Raw genomic sequence first — 13,314 nt, forward strand, 5'->3', positions numbered from 1 at the left:
AGAAATTTTCCTCTCTGTGTGTTACAAAGTTTGGAAGTCCAAGCAATTATTTGTGATTGGTTTTAGAAGTGTTCTGATGAAAGCAGCCAAAAAGACATGGTTTTAAGATTGCAGATTGGGAGACAGTCCAATTTTTTTTTTTTTTTTTTTAAGTCCAAGCAATTATTTGTGATTGGTTTTAGAAGTGTTCTGATGAAAGCAGCCAAAAAGACATGGTTTTAAGATTGCAGATTGGGAGACAGTCCAATTTTTTTTTTTTTCTTTTTGAGATGGAGTTTCACGCTTGTTGCCCAGGCTAGAGTCCAGTGGTGCGATCTTGGCTCTCTGCAACCTCCACCTCCTGGATTCAAGTGATTCTCCTGCCTCAGCCTCCCGAGTAGCTGGGATTACAGGTGCCCGCCACCATGCCTGGTTAACTTTTCATATTTTTAGTAGAGATGGGTTTCACCATGTTGGCCAGGCTCGTCTTGAACTCCTGACCTCAGGTGATCTGCCAGCCTCGGCCTCCCAAAGTGCTAAGATTACAGGCGTGAGCCACTGCACCCAGCCCAACATTCTAATTTTTATACACCCCAAACAAACCCAATATATAAAACCTCAAATTTAGTTTTTAAAAAGGGCAGATTTCAGATGCATCGTGGCAATGCTTCTTGAACTTTAATTTGTATACAAATCATCTGAGGATCTTGTTAAAATGCCGATCTGGACTTACGTAGTCTGGAGTAGGGCAAGAGTCTGAATTTCTAACTGCTTCCAGTGAAGCCAAAGGTGCGAACACCACACTTTGGAGCAGCAAGGTGCTATGGAATTCCTCTAATGGCAAGAAATGAATCCAAGGAAAACACAATTTGATGTGAAAACATCCCAAGAGAACATCCACGAAATAATACGTACATAGAAACACACAGGCTAGCAGGGAAGCACACCAGGAAAGGTTTCCACAAATGGAAACCAGAACAGCTGGCCCCGGGCCTTATTCAAGTGAGTTTGTGCTCTCACCACACTTTGGCGTGGCAGGTGGAAGTACTCGAATGAGAGACAAGTGGCTCGCTGTTGGAAAGGAAGCGTCCTGGGATATTTCAAGTCTGTTGCTGCTCCACAGCTAAGCTACCCTTTCCGCTTTTCTTAAATCAGTTTAACCTATTTTTCCCCTCTGTACCCAAATTTTCTGCTGTTTCTATTCACAGCTGTAACTTTATAAAAGCCTATCAGGTTGCCAGATTGGATTATTCAGAAATAGTCAGATGAAAGTGACTGTCAGATAAAGAAGCATCTTCCAGTGATTAACTCATCTTAATGTGTGTGTCAAGGTGGAGAGGATCAATAAAACGCCTAAAAAGTTCATATTTATAGGATTGGAGGTGGAGTTCCGGATATTCTTTGGCTCAGAAATGTGAACACACAAGATCCTCCATATCCCTTGAAATTAATTTCTTGGGAGAAAGAGTGCAAGGTAATCTGATCTCCAGCTGCCTTTAGCATGGAGAACACATCTGTCCATCAGGAGACACAAGCCAGCTTTGCACACTGGCTTAGAATAACATGTATGTTTATTACAATTCCTGTCATAACCCTCTTGACTGCTGGGTTTAGGTTGCAAGTCTGGAGTCATCATGAGCTAGTGTGTGACGTCAAGTGGTAATACCGAGCTGCCCAGAAACGGCTGAGTCTGCAGGACTCACCCAGAAACAAGGGATTCCAACTCCCTGCACTCACCTGCTGCTGGGGAGACGCATGCTCTGACAAGAAACACTGGAGTGGGGCTGCCACCTGTGCCCAGTGTTGCTTATTCATCCATGCAATCATGAGGCTGCTTCCCCAGCGCCACACCCCTGCGGGCCATGTGCACTCAAACAGCAAGGCTACATAATTAGCACCCTCATGATTTCACCCACTTAGGAAGAAGTACACTAGGAGCAAACTTCTGGATGAGGCCGGCCTGTTCTTCCCCATTCGTCCACTGTGGGAGGAAAAGTTTTCCCATAGGCATCTTCTTTCTTGGGCCAGATCGACCTTTCAGATAACTATGATAGAATCTCTAACAGAGAAAGTTATTCCTTCCCATCTCGGTGCCTGCAGCATCCCAAAAGGGGTAACTGAGGCCGCAGGAAGTTAAAACAACTTTGCCAAGGTAGAGTCTATGCCATTGCTAACTTCACAAGAGGCCTTATTAACCAACAAGGGAGGGCACGCCCAAGGAACAGATCTGCATTTCCCCACCTGCGCCCGCGTGGTTCTTTTACAAGCTTCAGTTCACACAGTCCCAACCTCCGACTGCCCCCTTGGAACAAACGGTGACAAACTCTAGCTATTTCCTGAACAGTAAGCAAACGTCCAGCATTTCACGTTTTTGCTAAGATGCCTAATATCGCCAGATAACTTCAACTAATAGACAAGTACAACAAGCGTTTAACGAACATCTTGGAATACGAAAAAAACAAAAACAAAAAAACCTTGAAGCCCTATTTCCTCCTTGTTCCCCACCCCCTAGGCCTAGTTCAAGGGGATGTAAAAAGGTCTTTCACTGCTCAGGAGAGCAAACGGAAAAAGCCAAGTTTCCCCGGGCCGCAGGAAGACTTGGAGGTCAGACAGGAACTTCTGCGGAGGGTCATGCCTGTCTGCTACAAGGTTAGGTTCACACGCGCCGCTCAGCTGCCGGCCTGCACTGCTCCACTCTGCGCCCGGCCGAGTCTCGCCCAGCGCGGGGAGAGTGCGCCTTAGGGTCTGGACCGCGTTTCAGGAAGTTTGTGACCTCCTGTAGAGAGGCTCAGACGGCGCTTTTTACTGGGCTCCTGCAACTCCCAACTCCCAACTCCCGTCCCACTGCACGAGCAGGGGTTCCTTTGCGAGCGCTGGGCTCGTGCACACACGTGTGACCACTCACTCCCTGGGGACGCCCCTCTTTCGGGTGCCCTCGCGGTTTGAGATTCGGGCCCGGAGCACAGGATCCGTCAGGACGCGGGAAAATGCGGGCAGCCCGTGTCCCCCAGCCCACAGTCCGCGGGGAGGCTGAGCGCGCCGGGCGCGGGGAGGGACGCAGGGCTGGGTTAGCGTCGCATCCCGGATACTCACCGGGACCTCTGCAGCTGCTCGAAGGCGCTAGTGCTGCCGCCCTGGCCTGGCTGCTCCAGGGAGCAGTAGGTTTGCGAAGTCGGCCTGGAGAAGGCGATGGGCAGGATTCCCTGAGTGAACGAGTTGAGGCGGCTCCGACTGCCGCTCCCACTCCCGGGGGTCCCGGAGCCCAAGAAGGCGGTCGCTGGCACCTGCACGCTGGTAAAGGCATCGTCCTCCTCCAACTCCTCCTGCCAGGCGCCCCCGGGCCCGTCCAGCAGCTGCTGTTGAGCACTGGCAGCGAAAGGCGCCGACCGGGGCAGCTGCCACTGCTCCCCCGACGTCCGGCCGGCGCCCAGAGGGCTCCCGAACCCCCGTGCCACCCCGGGGCCGGGCACGGTCGCGTGGCCGCCGGGGATCCAGGGCGGCAGCGACGAAGGCTGCGGGAGGCAGGGGCCAGACCCAGCAACCAACCCCGTGGTCTGCGTGCCCAGCGCGGCGAGCGCGCTGCAGCCGCCCCGCTCCGCGGCGGCAAGTAGGCTGAGCCGAGTCCTCGCGCCGCAGGCGCCGCCGGCGCCCAGCTTGGCCGCGCCGCCCTCCTCGCCGCCGCCCCACTCCGCGTCCTGCGGCGGCGGCCGGCCGTCCAGCGAGATGTTGGTAAGGAAGGAGAGGGCAGCCTGGCGGCGCCGTGGGTCCACGCGCGGCTTCCGGGGGGGGTCGGGCGGCGGCTGGGCCGGCGCGGCGGCCGTGGACTGGGGCTGCGGCGGCTGCTGCAATCCGCTGGTGCCCGCGGCGTCGGTGCCGGCGCTGCTGCCGCCGCTGCAGGCGGCCGTGGTGGCGGCCGCTGCCGCCATTGTGTCCGTCTGCGGCGGGATTTCCGCGATGCCCGGAGAAGCGAGCGGCGCCCCAACGCTAAGCAGCGGGCGCGAGCGGCGGCGACCCAGGCTGGGCAGGGCGCGGGGATCGGGCGGCGTGCGCGGCGGTCCAGCCCCCCCGCGGGCGGGCCATGCTCGCCCCTCGGTGCTCGAGCGGGGGGCGCCGCCGCCCCGGCCCACGCGCGCGCCTCGCTGGCTCGCTGGTTCGACTCGCTGGCTGGCCACCCGCCGGTCGCCTGGCCGCTGGCTCGCGGGCTCCGGGGCCGGGTGTCCGTATTTATAGGTGCGCGCGCCCCGCGCTCGCGCTCCGGAGCGCTCATTGCAATAACACGGAATCACGTGTGGGGAATGCGACCTGGGAGGAAAACAAAGCCGCAGGCGGCGGCCGCGGAGGCAGGCGGCTGGAGGCGAGGAGCCGCGGGAGGAGGAAGAGGAGGACCGGAGAGCCGAGCGGGTGGCGGGGCGGGGGATCGGCCGGGCTGTCCGGGATGTCCGAGTTGCCTGCGACTCCCGGAGTGCGCGAAAGCCAAGTGCGGGAGGCGAGCACGTTTCCCTGCGCGCTCGCACTGGGAATTCGGGGAGCGAGCCGAACTCGGTGGGCTAGGGTCTGGGGCTGTGCTCCCGGGAGAGTTGTGGGTCTGCAGGACAGTTGTGTGGAGCGTTGTAGAGTTTTGGACCGCGAGCGAGTTACTTGGACCCCGCGTGGCCGTTGGTCCCCAAGAAGTAAATAGGTCCTCATGCATAGTAACAGGAGTAGGTCCACAGCCCCTAAGGAGACTGTCCCAGCATAAAGCTGTCGCTAACAACCATTGGGGTTGGGTCTCATTCATTCCCAGGCCAAGGATGCAGCCCCCGAGATAAATGCACGCCTTGGGGTGCATAAGCGCCCAGAAGCACGAACATCTTCCATGTGGCCAACGAACTCACACATCCCCAATCCATGGTATTGTCGCGTTTCATCTCTGTCTTAGCAAAGGCCAACGCAAATTTTTTACTTTGGCTTTGAAATATGCTCCATTTTCTGTGAAGACCGAGGTGGACGAAAACGACCTTACACTCTTTTCCTAGTCACCTTGCAAATTTTTGTAGATTATTATCTCTTCTTCTCCCGCATAAACTGGGACCAGTATGGACAGTTACCCTATCGTTTATTTCATAAGCACACGTTTGGCACCTACCCTGTCTTCTATAAATACGGCGTTCCTGACGACCCTTCCGGAGCAATAGCTCTGAATCTGGGAGGAGCCGCAGTGGTTACTCACAATGAATGCTTGTTTTGGTTGAGGGCGGGAGCAGGGGGTGGGGACGGGATGGAGGGGTTCTTCAGGAGGGATCTGAAAACCTGTGCGGGTTTCCCCAGGCGGTATGGACGACTTATCAAATGCAGTAAGGAACAATTGCCACACTGAATTAAGCTCTGTGACACCTAAGAAACCTGCTACACTTTTCTGAGGGAGAAGCAATGTGTTTAAGATCAACGTATTAATTTAATTAAAGGTTTAAATTTAGCCCTGGAGCTAATGGGTAACTCTACATTGAAATTCCACTCCATTTCAACTTCAGGAAAGTAAATTGAGTAATGGAGAGCAAATACACCCTGTCCAGAGAGATGCCGCCAACCCAGAGTGCCAGACAGAGGGTTTCAGGTTACATTTGCTCAGGACAGAGACGGCACGTGGCCCTTTATATGAACAATTGTTATATTTTGTGCTGTTTTTAGGTCTTTTGGAAACACGGAGCCTGGTGTCTGTTTACAGAAGCCTCATATCAGCTGAGTCAAAGCTCCAAAGCTCAATGGCCAGCTCTGTGAAATTTCACCAAGATTTTAATTATTTTGACTACCTTGAAACTTCCAAGCCCTTTTATGACAATTGACTTAATTTACATGACCACTGGCCTGGTTGGGGAGGCATTGTTTTTTGAGGTTTTTTTTTTGTTTTTTTTTTTTTTGAGACGGAGTTTCACTCATGTTACCCAGGCTGGAGTGCAATGGCGCGATCTCGGCTCACCGCAACCTCCGCCTCCTGGGTTCAGGCAATTCTCCTGCCTCAACTTCCTGAGTAGCTGGGATTAAAGGCACGCGCCACCATGCCCAGCTAATGTTTTGTATTTTTAGTAGAGACGGGGTTTCACCATGTTGACCAGGATGGTCTCAATCTCTTGACCTCGTGATCCACCCGCCTCGGCCTCCCAAAGTGCTGGGATTACAGGCTTGAGCCACCGCGCCCGGCTTAAGGGGGGGGCATTGTTAAGTGAAAGACTCCGACAGTGCTCCTGTAAAAGTAAAATATGTTTTTCTTCATTCAAAAGTGATAAATGTTTACTTCAGAACAAAAAAAAAAAAAGGTGGGGCGTGTCACAATCTGCTGTGGAAATAACAAAAACTTAAATTTTGCTTTGTTTTGTATTTTCATATATTGTATATATATGTTTTTTTAGCCTGTCGCTTAGGCTGGAGTGCAGTGGTGTGATCATAACTCACTGTAGACTCAACTCCTGGACTGCAGGGATTCCCTCCGCCTCAGCCTCCTGAATAGCTGGGACTACAAGCACACCACCACACCTGGCTAATTAAAAAAAAAAAAAAAATGTAGAGATGAAGTCTCACTACGTAAGACCAGCTCACCAGGCTGGTCTGGAACTTCCAGCCTCAAGCAGTCCTCCCATGGCAGCCTCCCAAAGCACTGGGCTTGTAGGCATGAGCTGCCATGCCCGGCTTTGGGCATGTTTTTAAACAAAAGTGAAATTGGATTGCTTGTCTCTTGTGATTTTTGCCAGCTGTGTTGTGATCATCTTTCCATGCAGAATATTTTTCTACATGGAAGAATTTTTATTTTAATGACTACATAGTGCTCAATTTGATAGAGAGACTGTAAGCTTTTAAACCTGTGCATTTAATAAGCTTGTTGTTTCCACTTTTGCTCTTATAAAGTGATGATGACATCCTTTGTTTTTCAAAATCTTGTCACCACTCAATATTATTTTCTTAGGTTAAATAAATGCTGGGACAAATGGCATATCATGTGTTTAAGGTTTTCATCCATAAAGGTTGTTCAGTCCGCTTTCTTATTTTTTCTGTGTATTGAAATCTTTCTATCACCCCCCAAAATATGTACAACTATGATACATCGATTAAAAAAAAACAGAAAATTTCCATCGATATCCATTTATTTGCCCATTTTCTATAGCCTTTTGTCTACTTTAAGTGTGAAACTAATTTCAAATATTATTTATTAAAGCATCAAACAAGAATCAATGTCTATTTAACCTCCAAACTGCTTCTGTGACACCCTTATGGGAATCACGAGATATGGTTTATTGTTCACCTACTGTATGCCAGCCACAGAGTATTTATAATCTTTATGACCACCCAGTGGTGGTGGTGAGAGCATTATCATCGATATTTTACAGACAAGCCTCAGAAAAATTAAATAATTTGCCCCAAATCATCTAACTCTGGCTGGGCTGGGCCGGGCCAGTATGCAAATCTATCTGACTCCAAGACCCATGCATGTTCTTGCGCCCTCTGCTGGTGAGGATGTTTAATGGTAGGAAATAGTGTCCAGATTTAATCTCACATCCGTACTTGAAGTCAACTATTATGGAGTAATACGAGCTTTTGAGTAAGAGGATCTGGGTTTCAAGAGCAAGTTACTTACCCTCTCGGAGCCAGTTTTCTCTGTAGGTTATGGTGAGGTACAAATGAGACTGCCTGAGAACCTTTTACAGTCTTTAAGGTACTTTTTTTTTTTTTTTTTTTGTCACCCAGGCTGGAGTGCAGTGGCGTGATCTCGGCTCACTGCAACCTCCGCCTCCCGGCTTCAAACTATTCTTCCTCAGTCTCCTGAGTAGCTGGGATTACAGGCGCCTGCTACCATGCCGGCTAATTTTTGTACTTTTAGTAAGTTGGGGTTTCACCACCTTGTCCAGGCTGGTCTCGAACTCCTGACCTCAAGTGATCCACCCGCCTCGGCCTCCCAAAGTGCTGGGATCACAGGCAAGAGCCACCCCACCCAGCCTAAAGTACTTTTAAAAATGTCAGTTGTTATTTATACCATCCTAATCTACTTAGTCCCTGAATTATTCCAAATTCAATTATTTTTCAACTACTTATTCATAGATCAAGTTTTACCAAGTAACTTCTACATGCACAGCACTATCTGTGACAAAGGGATAAAAAGAAATGTGGGGGCCGGGCGCCATGGCCTGTATCCCAGGCCTGTATCCCATGGCCCAAGCCTGTAATCCCAGCACTTTAGGAGGATGAGGAGGGCGGATCACGAGGTCAAGAGATCGACACCATCCTGGCCAACATGGTGAAACTGCGTCTCCATAAAAATACAAAAATTAGCTGGGTGTGGTGGCACACGCCTGTAGTCCCAGCTACTCGGGAGGCTGAGGCAGGAGAATTGCTTGAACCCAGGAGGCGGAGGTTGTAGTGAGCCAAGATGGTGCCACTGCACTCCAGCCTGGTGCCTGGCGACACAGTGAGACTCTGTCTCAAAAAAAAGAAAAAGAAATGTGGCCCTTAGGCCTTGTGACCTTGATAGTTACCACCATGGAAAACACAGTTAAATGAAAATGCAAAGCCAACCCTGATTAAGTTTCAAATGAGCAATTGGACTATAAGCGTTATCAGAATATGGAAAAGTAGTGGTTTTTTTGTTTTTTTTATTAGCAGTTTAGGGGAAGGCTTTAGGCAAGAGCTAGGATTTGAGCTGACCTAGGAGATTGAGGAGGCCGGGAGGAGGATCCTTGCAGAAAAGGAAGTTTGGCAGACAGATTCCTCATGCATCTCAGGCCTGGAAGACTAGAACTTGAAATGTGATTCTTCTTGGTCAGCCACGTTCCCCCTTCTCCCTCTTCCCTTTCATTTTGCCCCTTTCGAATGCCCATTCTGAAACTTTTTAGCATGCATGAATTCAAATTGCATGTACTGTTTTGACGGACACATATTGGAGGTCGGTTTTTATAAATAAAGGAAAAAACAACCTATAAGTAATCACTGGCCCTTAAAAAATAATAATTCAGCAGACTGAGAAGTCTGAAAATTAGCTTAGAGGCCTATAAACGTGACCTTTTAGGGTCTCCAGTTTGGGCATATTATAAGCTTTGTTTCTTGGTGACCTCACCTACCTTATCTATAGATGAAGGTAGGTTTTGCAGTATTAACCTTGCAGGGTTATAAGGCTTACTAACAATGTAAAGTATGTAACTGGCAGAGTACCTAGAGTTCAGTGGGTAGCTATTATTAGAAAAATGCAAAATACAGAAGGTGCACATTAAAAAGGCCAGAGTGTTTTAGATTCTAGGTTTTTGTAGTTTTCACTGATCCTGAGACCAATGACATTATTAGTGTGCCTTTCTAGGCAGGACCATGAGAAGCTTCAGCTGTTAGCGCCTGCTTAAATCAGATTATTTTATTGTATTTTCCATCAAAGTACAGGCTGGTGCAGGCTACTGGAACACGCACTGGACTGCTAATCTAACTTATAGTCTCCCTGAGAAACCTGCTGCTCTCCTTAATCCAATGAAAATTAAATCCTCAGCTGGGTGCAATGGCTCATGCTTGTAATCTCAGCGCTTTGGGAGTAGTCCCAGCTACTGCGAAGGCTGAAGCAGGAGAATCACTTGAACCCAGGAGGTGGAAATTACAGAGAGCCGAGATCGTGCCACTGTGCTCCAGCTTGGGCAACAGAGTGAGACTTCGTCTCAAAAATAAAAATGAAAATAAGCTCTCCAAAAGAGCATCTGTGCGGCACAAGGGTGCCACTTAGGTTTGCCTGTTGACTTATCACTGGCTCTGGAACCTCTGGGTTTCGGCTTCTATATCTGCAGGCTAGATCAAATCTTATGTACCTCACATGGTTATGATGCAGGTTAGAAACATGGCCTGGGTAAAACTCCTAGCAAGTGTCGAGTACACAGTGGGTGCTCGTGAGCGATGGCTATTACCATGATTCGGAGGTCTGCCATCGACAGCCCCGGAGGACCATGCTGCTCAGCAGTAGATGTCCTGTGACAGTTTTTATTTTTATTCTTAGTTTTGAGATGGGGTCTCACTCTACCACCCAGGCTGGAGTGCAGTGGCAGGATCGTGGCTCACTGCAGCCTTGAACTCTGAGCTTAAGCGATCCTCCCACCTCAGTCCCCCAAGTAGCTGGGAATACAGGTGTGTACCACCATGCCCGGCTAAGTTTTGTATTTTTTGTAGCGACAGGGGTCTCACTCTATTGCCCAGGCTGGTCTCAAATTCCTGCCCTCAAGCCATCCTTCTACCTTGGTCTTCCAAAGTGCAAGGGTTACGGTGTGAGCCACCATGCCTAGCCAAGATATCCTGTTAAATGTGAAAGACTGGTTTTTTTCTACTCACACAGAACACTTCTGACACCAAATATGTGTGGGGATTTTCCTACACCAGCCAATGCTCAGACTCTCAGACACCAGCTGGGTGTCCTACATGTCAGCTCGATTCTGACACTATCTCCCTGGAGTGAGGGTCAAATCTCACAAGTGCAGGGTCCTGTCCCACAAGACTGCCCCCACTCCAGATGCCAATTGCAGGTAGTGGGTCCCCAAGTTACCCACACTTCTGTCCAACTTGGCTGCAAATCGGGGCCTATGAGTCCCTCCTATGATTTGATCATTTGCTGCGGTGGCTCACAGAACTCAAGGAAACACTTCTGTTGTCTGGTTTATTAGAAAGGAGACGACACAGGACACAGAAGAACAGCCAGGTGGAGAGGCACAGAGGGCAAGGTCTGGAAGGGTCCCAAGCTCAAGAGTATCTGTGCTTGAGGAGCTGAGGTGTGCTGCCAGTCACGTGTTCACTGACAGCGAAGGCCTCCAAATGCTGGGTTTTGTTTGTTTTTGTTTTTTGGGGGGATGGAGTTTTGCTCTGTCACCTGCGCTAGTGTGCAATGGTACAATCACGGCTGACTGCAGCCTGTCTCTCAGGCTCAAGTGATTCTCCGCCTCAGTCTCCAAAGTAGATGGGACTACAGACACTCACCACCATGCCCAGCTAATTTTTAAATTTTTGTTAGAGATGATGGGGTTTCACCATGTTGCCCAGGCTGGCCTCAAACTCCTAACCTCAAGTAATCCGCTTGCCTCAGCCTCCCAAAGTGGTGGGATTAGAGGCGTGAGCCACCGCGCCCGATCCAAATGCTGTCTTTTAGGGAATGTTAGGGAGGCTTATTCATGTAGGTAAGATTGATTATAATTCAATCTCCTTCCCAGAGGATGGGAGTCAGGGGAGAAAGTTTCAACCTTCTAGTCATGGCTTGCTCTTTCTGGTGACCACCCCCATCCCGAGCTACTCAGGAGCCCATCAGGAGTTGTCTGGTTAGAGCAAAAGACACTCGTATAACCCAGGAAATTACAAGGAATTTAGGAGCTCTGTCAGGAACTGGGATTGAATACCAAATACTAGAACAAAGGATGTTCCTAGCACCCATATCGGCTAGGAAATTACGAGTGTTTTAGGAGCTCTGTGCCAGGAACCGGGGGCAGAGACCAAATATATATTTCTTATGTCACGCTGCTGAAGGCATTAACTACCATGGAAGAAAGCTGGCATCAAAACTGTGTTAGGAAAATACATTTCAGAGGCTTCCATGAGATGTCCTCAATCTTCCAAAAAGGAATCGTTCATGCCCGGAACACCACTTCTGATCCAACTGCATAATTTTTTTATATGATATTGGCATTTCAAAGGAAATGAAGGAATCTCCTTTGTTGTATTACCTTTATTCTTAAATCATAGCAAACTCATGGTTTTACTTTCTTTGAAATTAACCTGGTTTTTTGTTCTTTGAAATTGTACCGAGATGCATGAATAAACCAGCTCAGGGAAAATGAAGAAACCACCCCTAGTGTAATTACAGCTCATAAACGCGCAACTTACAGATGGCCTGTGTTCGTGGGCCTCCCGATGCTGGCTCCTCTAGACGCTGCACAGACAGGCAGGGCAGGAGACAGTCCTGCTTACAGGGCTCTCTGTCTCCCAGCATAGCAGCACTGCTTCATGGTGACTGCATTTGTTTAGATGTTCTCACATCAGAGTGGGGTGGATATGGCCAGGTTCTGGAGACAACATCACCACTTTGCCTGCCACTGGGCAGTTCAGCTGAACTAGTTAATTGGCCATATAACCTTCGCTGCCCATGTAGAGGAGCAAACTACAGGAAGAGGCAGTTCACAGAAGGTTGAGATGCAAATGTCCAGCAATCACTAGGAGAAGTGAGAGTGATGGGCACTCTTATACTGTTGGTGGAGTGTAAATCTCAACAACCATTCCAAAAAGTCATTTGGCAATACCTATCAGGAGCTTTGAAAGGTTCATGATTGACAGCATGAGCTTTGGAGGCAAACTGAACCAGGTTACATTTCGGCCCCTTCTCATGGCTTTGAGCACTTAGCACTCTACTTATTTGTGCTTCAGTTTTGTCATCTGTGCAATGGAAATGATAATACCTCCCTGATAGCAGTCCTATGAAAATTTAGTGCAGCAACATAAAAAAAAAAAAAAAAAATTGCCGCCAAGCACAGTGGCTTGCTCATGCTTGTAATCCCAACACTTTGGGAGGACAAGGTGGATAGATCATCTGAGGTCAGGAGTTTGAGACCAGCCTGGCCAACATGGTGAAACCCTGACTCTACTAAAAAATACAAAAAATTAGCTGGGCGTGGTGGTGGGCACCTGTAATCCCAGCTACTTGGGAGGCTGGGGCAGGAGAATCACTTGAACCCAGGAGGCAGAGGTTGCAGTGAGCTGAGATCACGTCATTGCACTCCAGCTTGGGCAACAAGAGCAAAACTGCATCTCAAAAAACAAAAGAAAAAAAAGCTTGGGGGCCGGGCACAGTGCCTCACATCTGTAATCTTGGAGCTTTGGGAGGCTGAGGAGTAAAGATTGCTTAAGACCAGGAGCTCGAGATGGCAGTGAGCTATGATCCCACCACTGCACTCCAGCCTAGGCAATGGAGCAAGACCCTGTTTCAAAAAAAAAAAAAAAAAAAAATATATATATATATATATATATATATGCTTGGAACATGATGAGGACTCAAGAAATGTGATTACTGTGAAAATTCTAAGGAGCTATTGAGAAACAAGATCAAAGAGTTATGCACAAAAATTAATTGCAGCATTGTTTAAAATAAAGAAAACATGAAAAAAGAAACCCTAAATGTAGAACGATGAAAGATAAATAAATTATGGTTTACTCAAACAATGGGATATTGCGTTTTCATTTTTTAAAAAATCATTTTTGGCCAGGTATGGTGGTTCATGCCTGTAATCCCAACACTTTGGGAGGCCAAAGTGGGTAGATCACTTGAGGTCAGGAGTTTGAGACCAGCCTGGCCAACAGGGTGAAACCCCA

General features: G+C 48.9%; 1 protein-coding gene and 1 long non-coding RNA gene across 2 annotated transcripts in view; one reads left to right on the top strand and one right to left on the bottom strand.

Annotated features, from left to right (window-relative positions):
* CABLES1 (Cdk5 and Abl enzyme substrate 1) overlaps window positions 1–3,983 on the bottom strand; it is a 129,992-nt gene extending 126,009 nt beyond the window's left edge. The window contains exon 1 of the mRNA XM_017498686.2: window positions 3,073–3,983. Within this exon, the coding sequence (XP_017354175.1) occupies window positions 3,073–3,905 (833 nt within the window). The 5' untranslated portion in view covers window positions 3,906–3,983. The remainder of the gene's footprint in view (window positions 1–3,072) is intronic.
* The window catches only part of LOC119467022, a 90,311-nt gene continuing 80,599 nt past the window's right edge, over window positions 3,603–13,314 (top strand). Inside the window, exon 1 of the long non-coding RNA XR_005195538.1 lies at window positions 3,603–3,708. This is a non-coding gene — a long non-coding RNA (uncharacterized LOC119467022). The remainder of the gene's footprint in view (window positions 3,709–13,314) is intronic.

Source organism: Cebus imitator, unplaced genomic scaffold (assembly GCF_001604975.1).
Source record: "Cebus imitator isolate Cc_AM_T3 unplaced genomic scaffold, Cebus_imitator-1.0 Scaffold12, whole genome shotgun sequence".
Taxonomy (NCBI): domain Eukaryota; kingdom Metazoa; phylum Chordata; class Mammalia; order Primates; family Cebidae; genus Cebus; species Cebus imitator.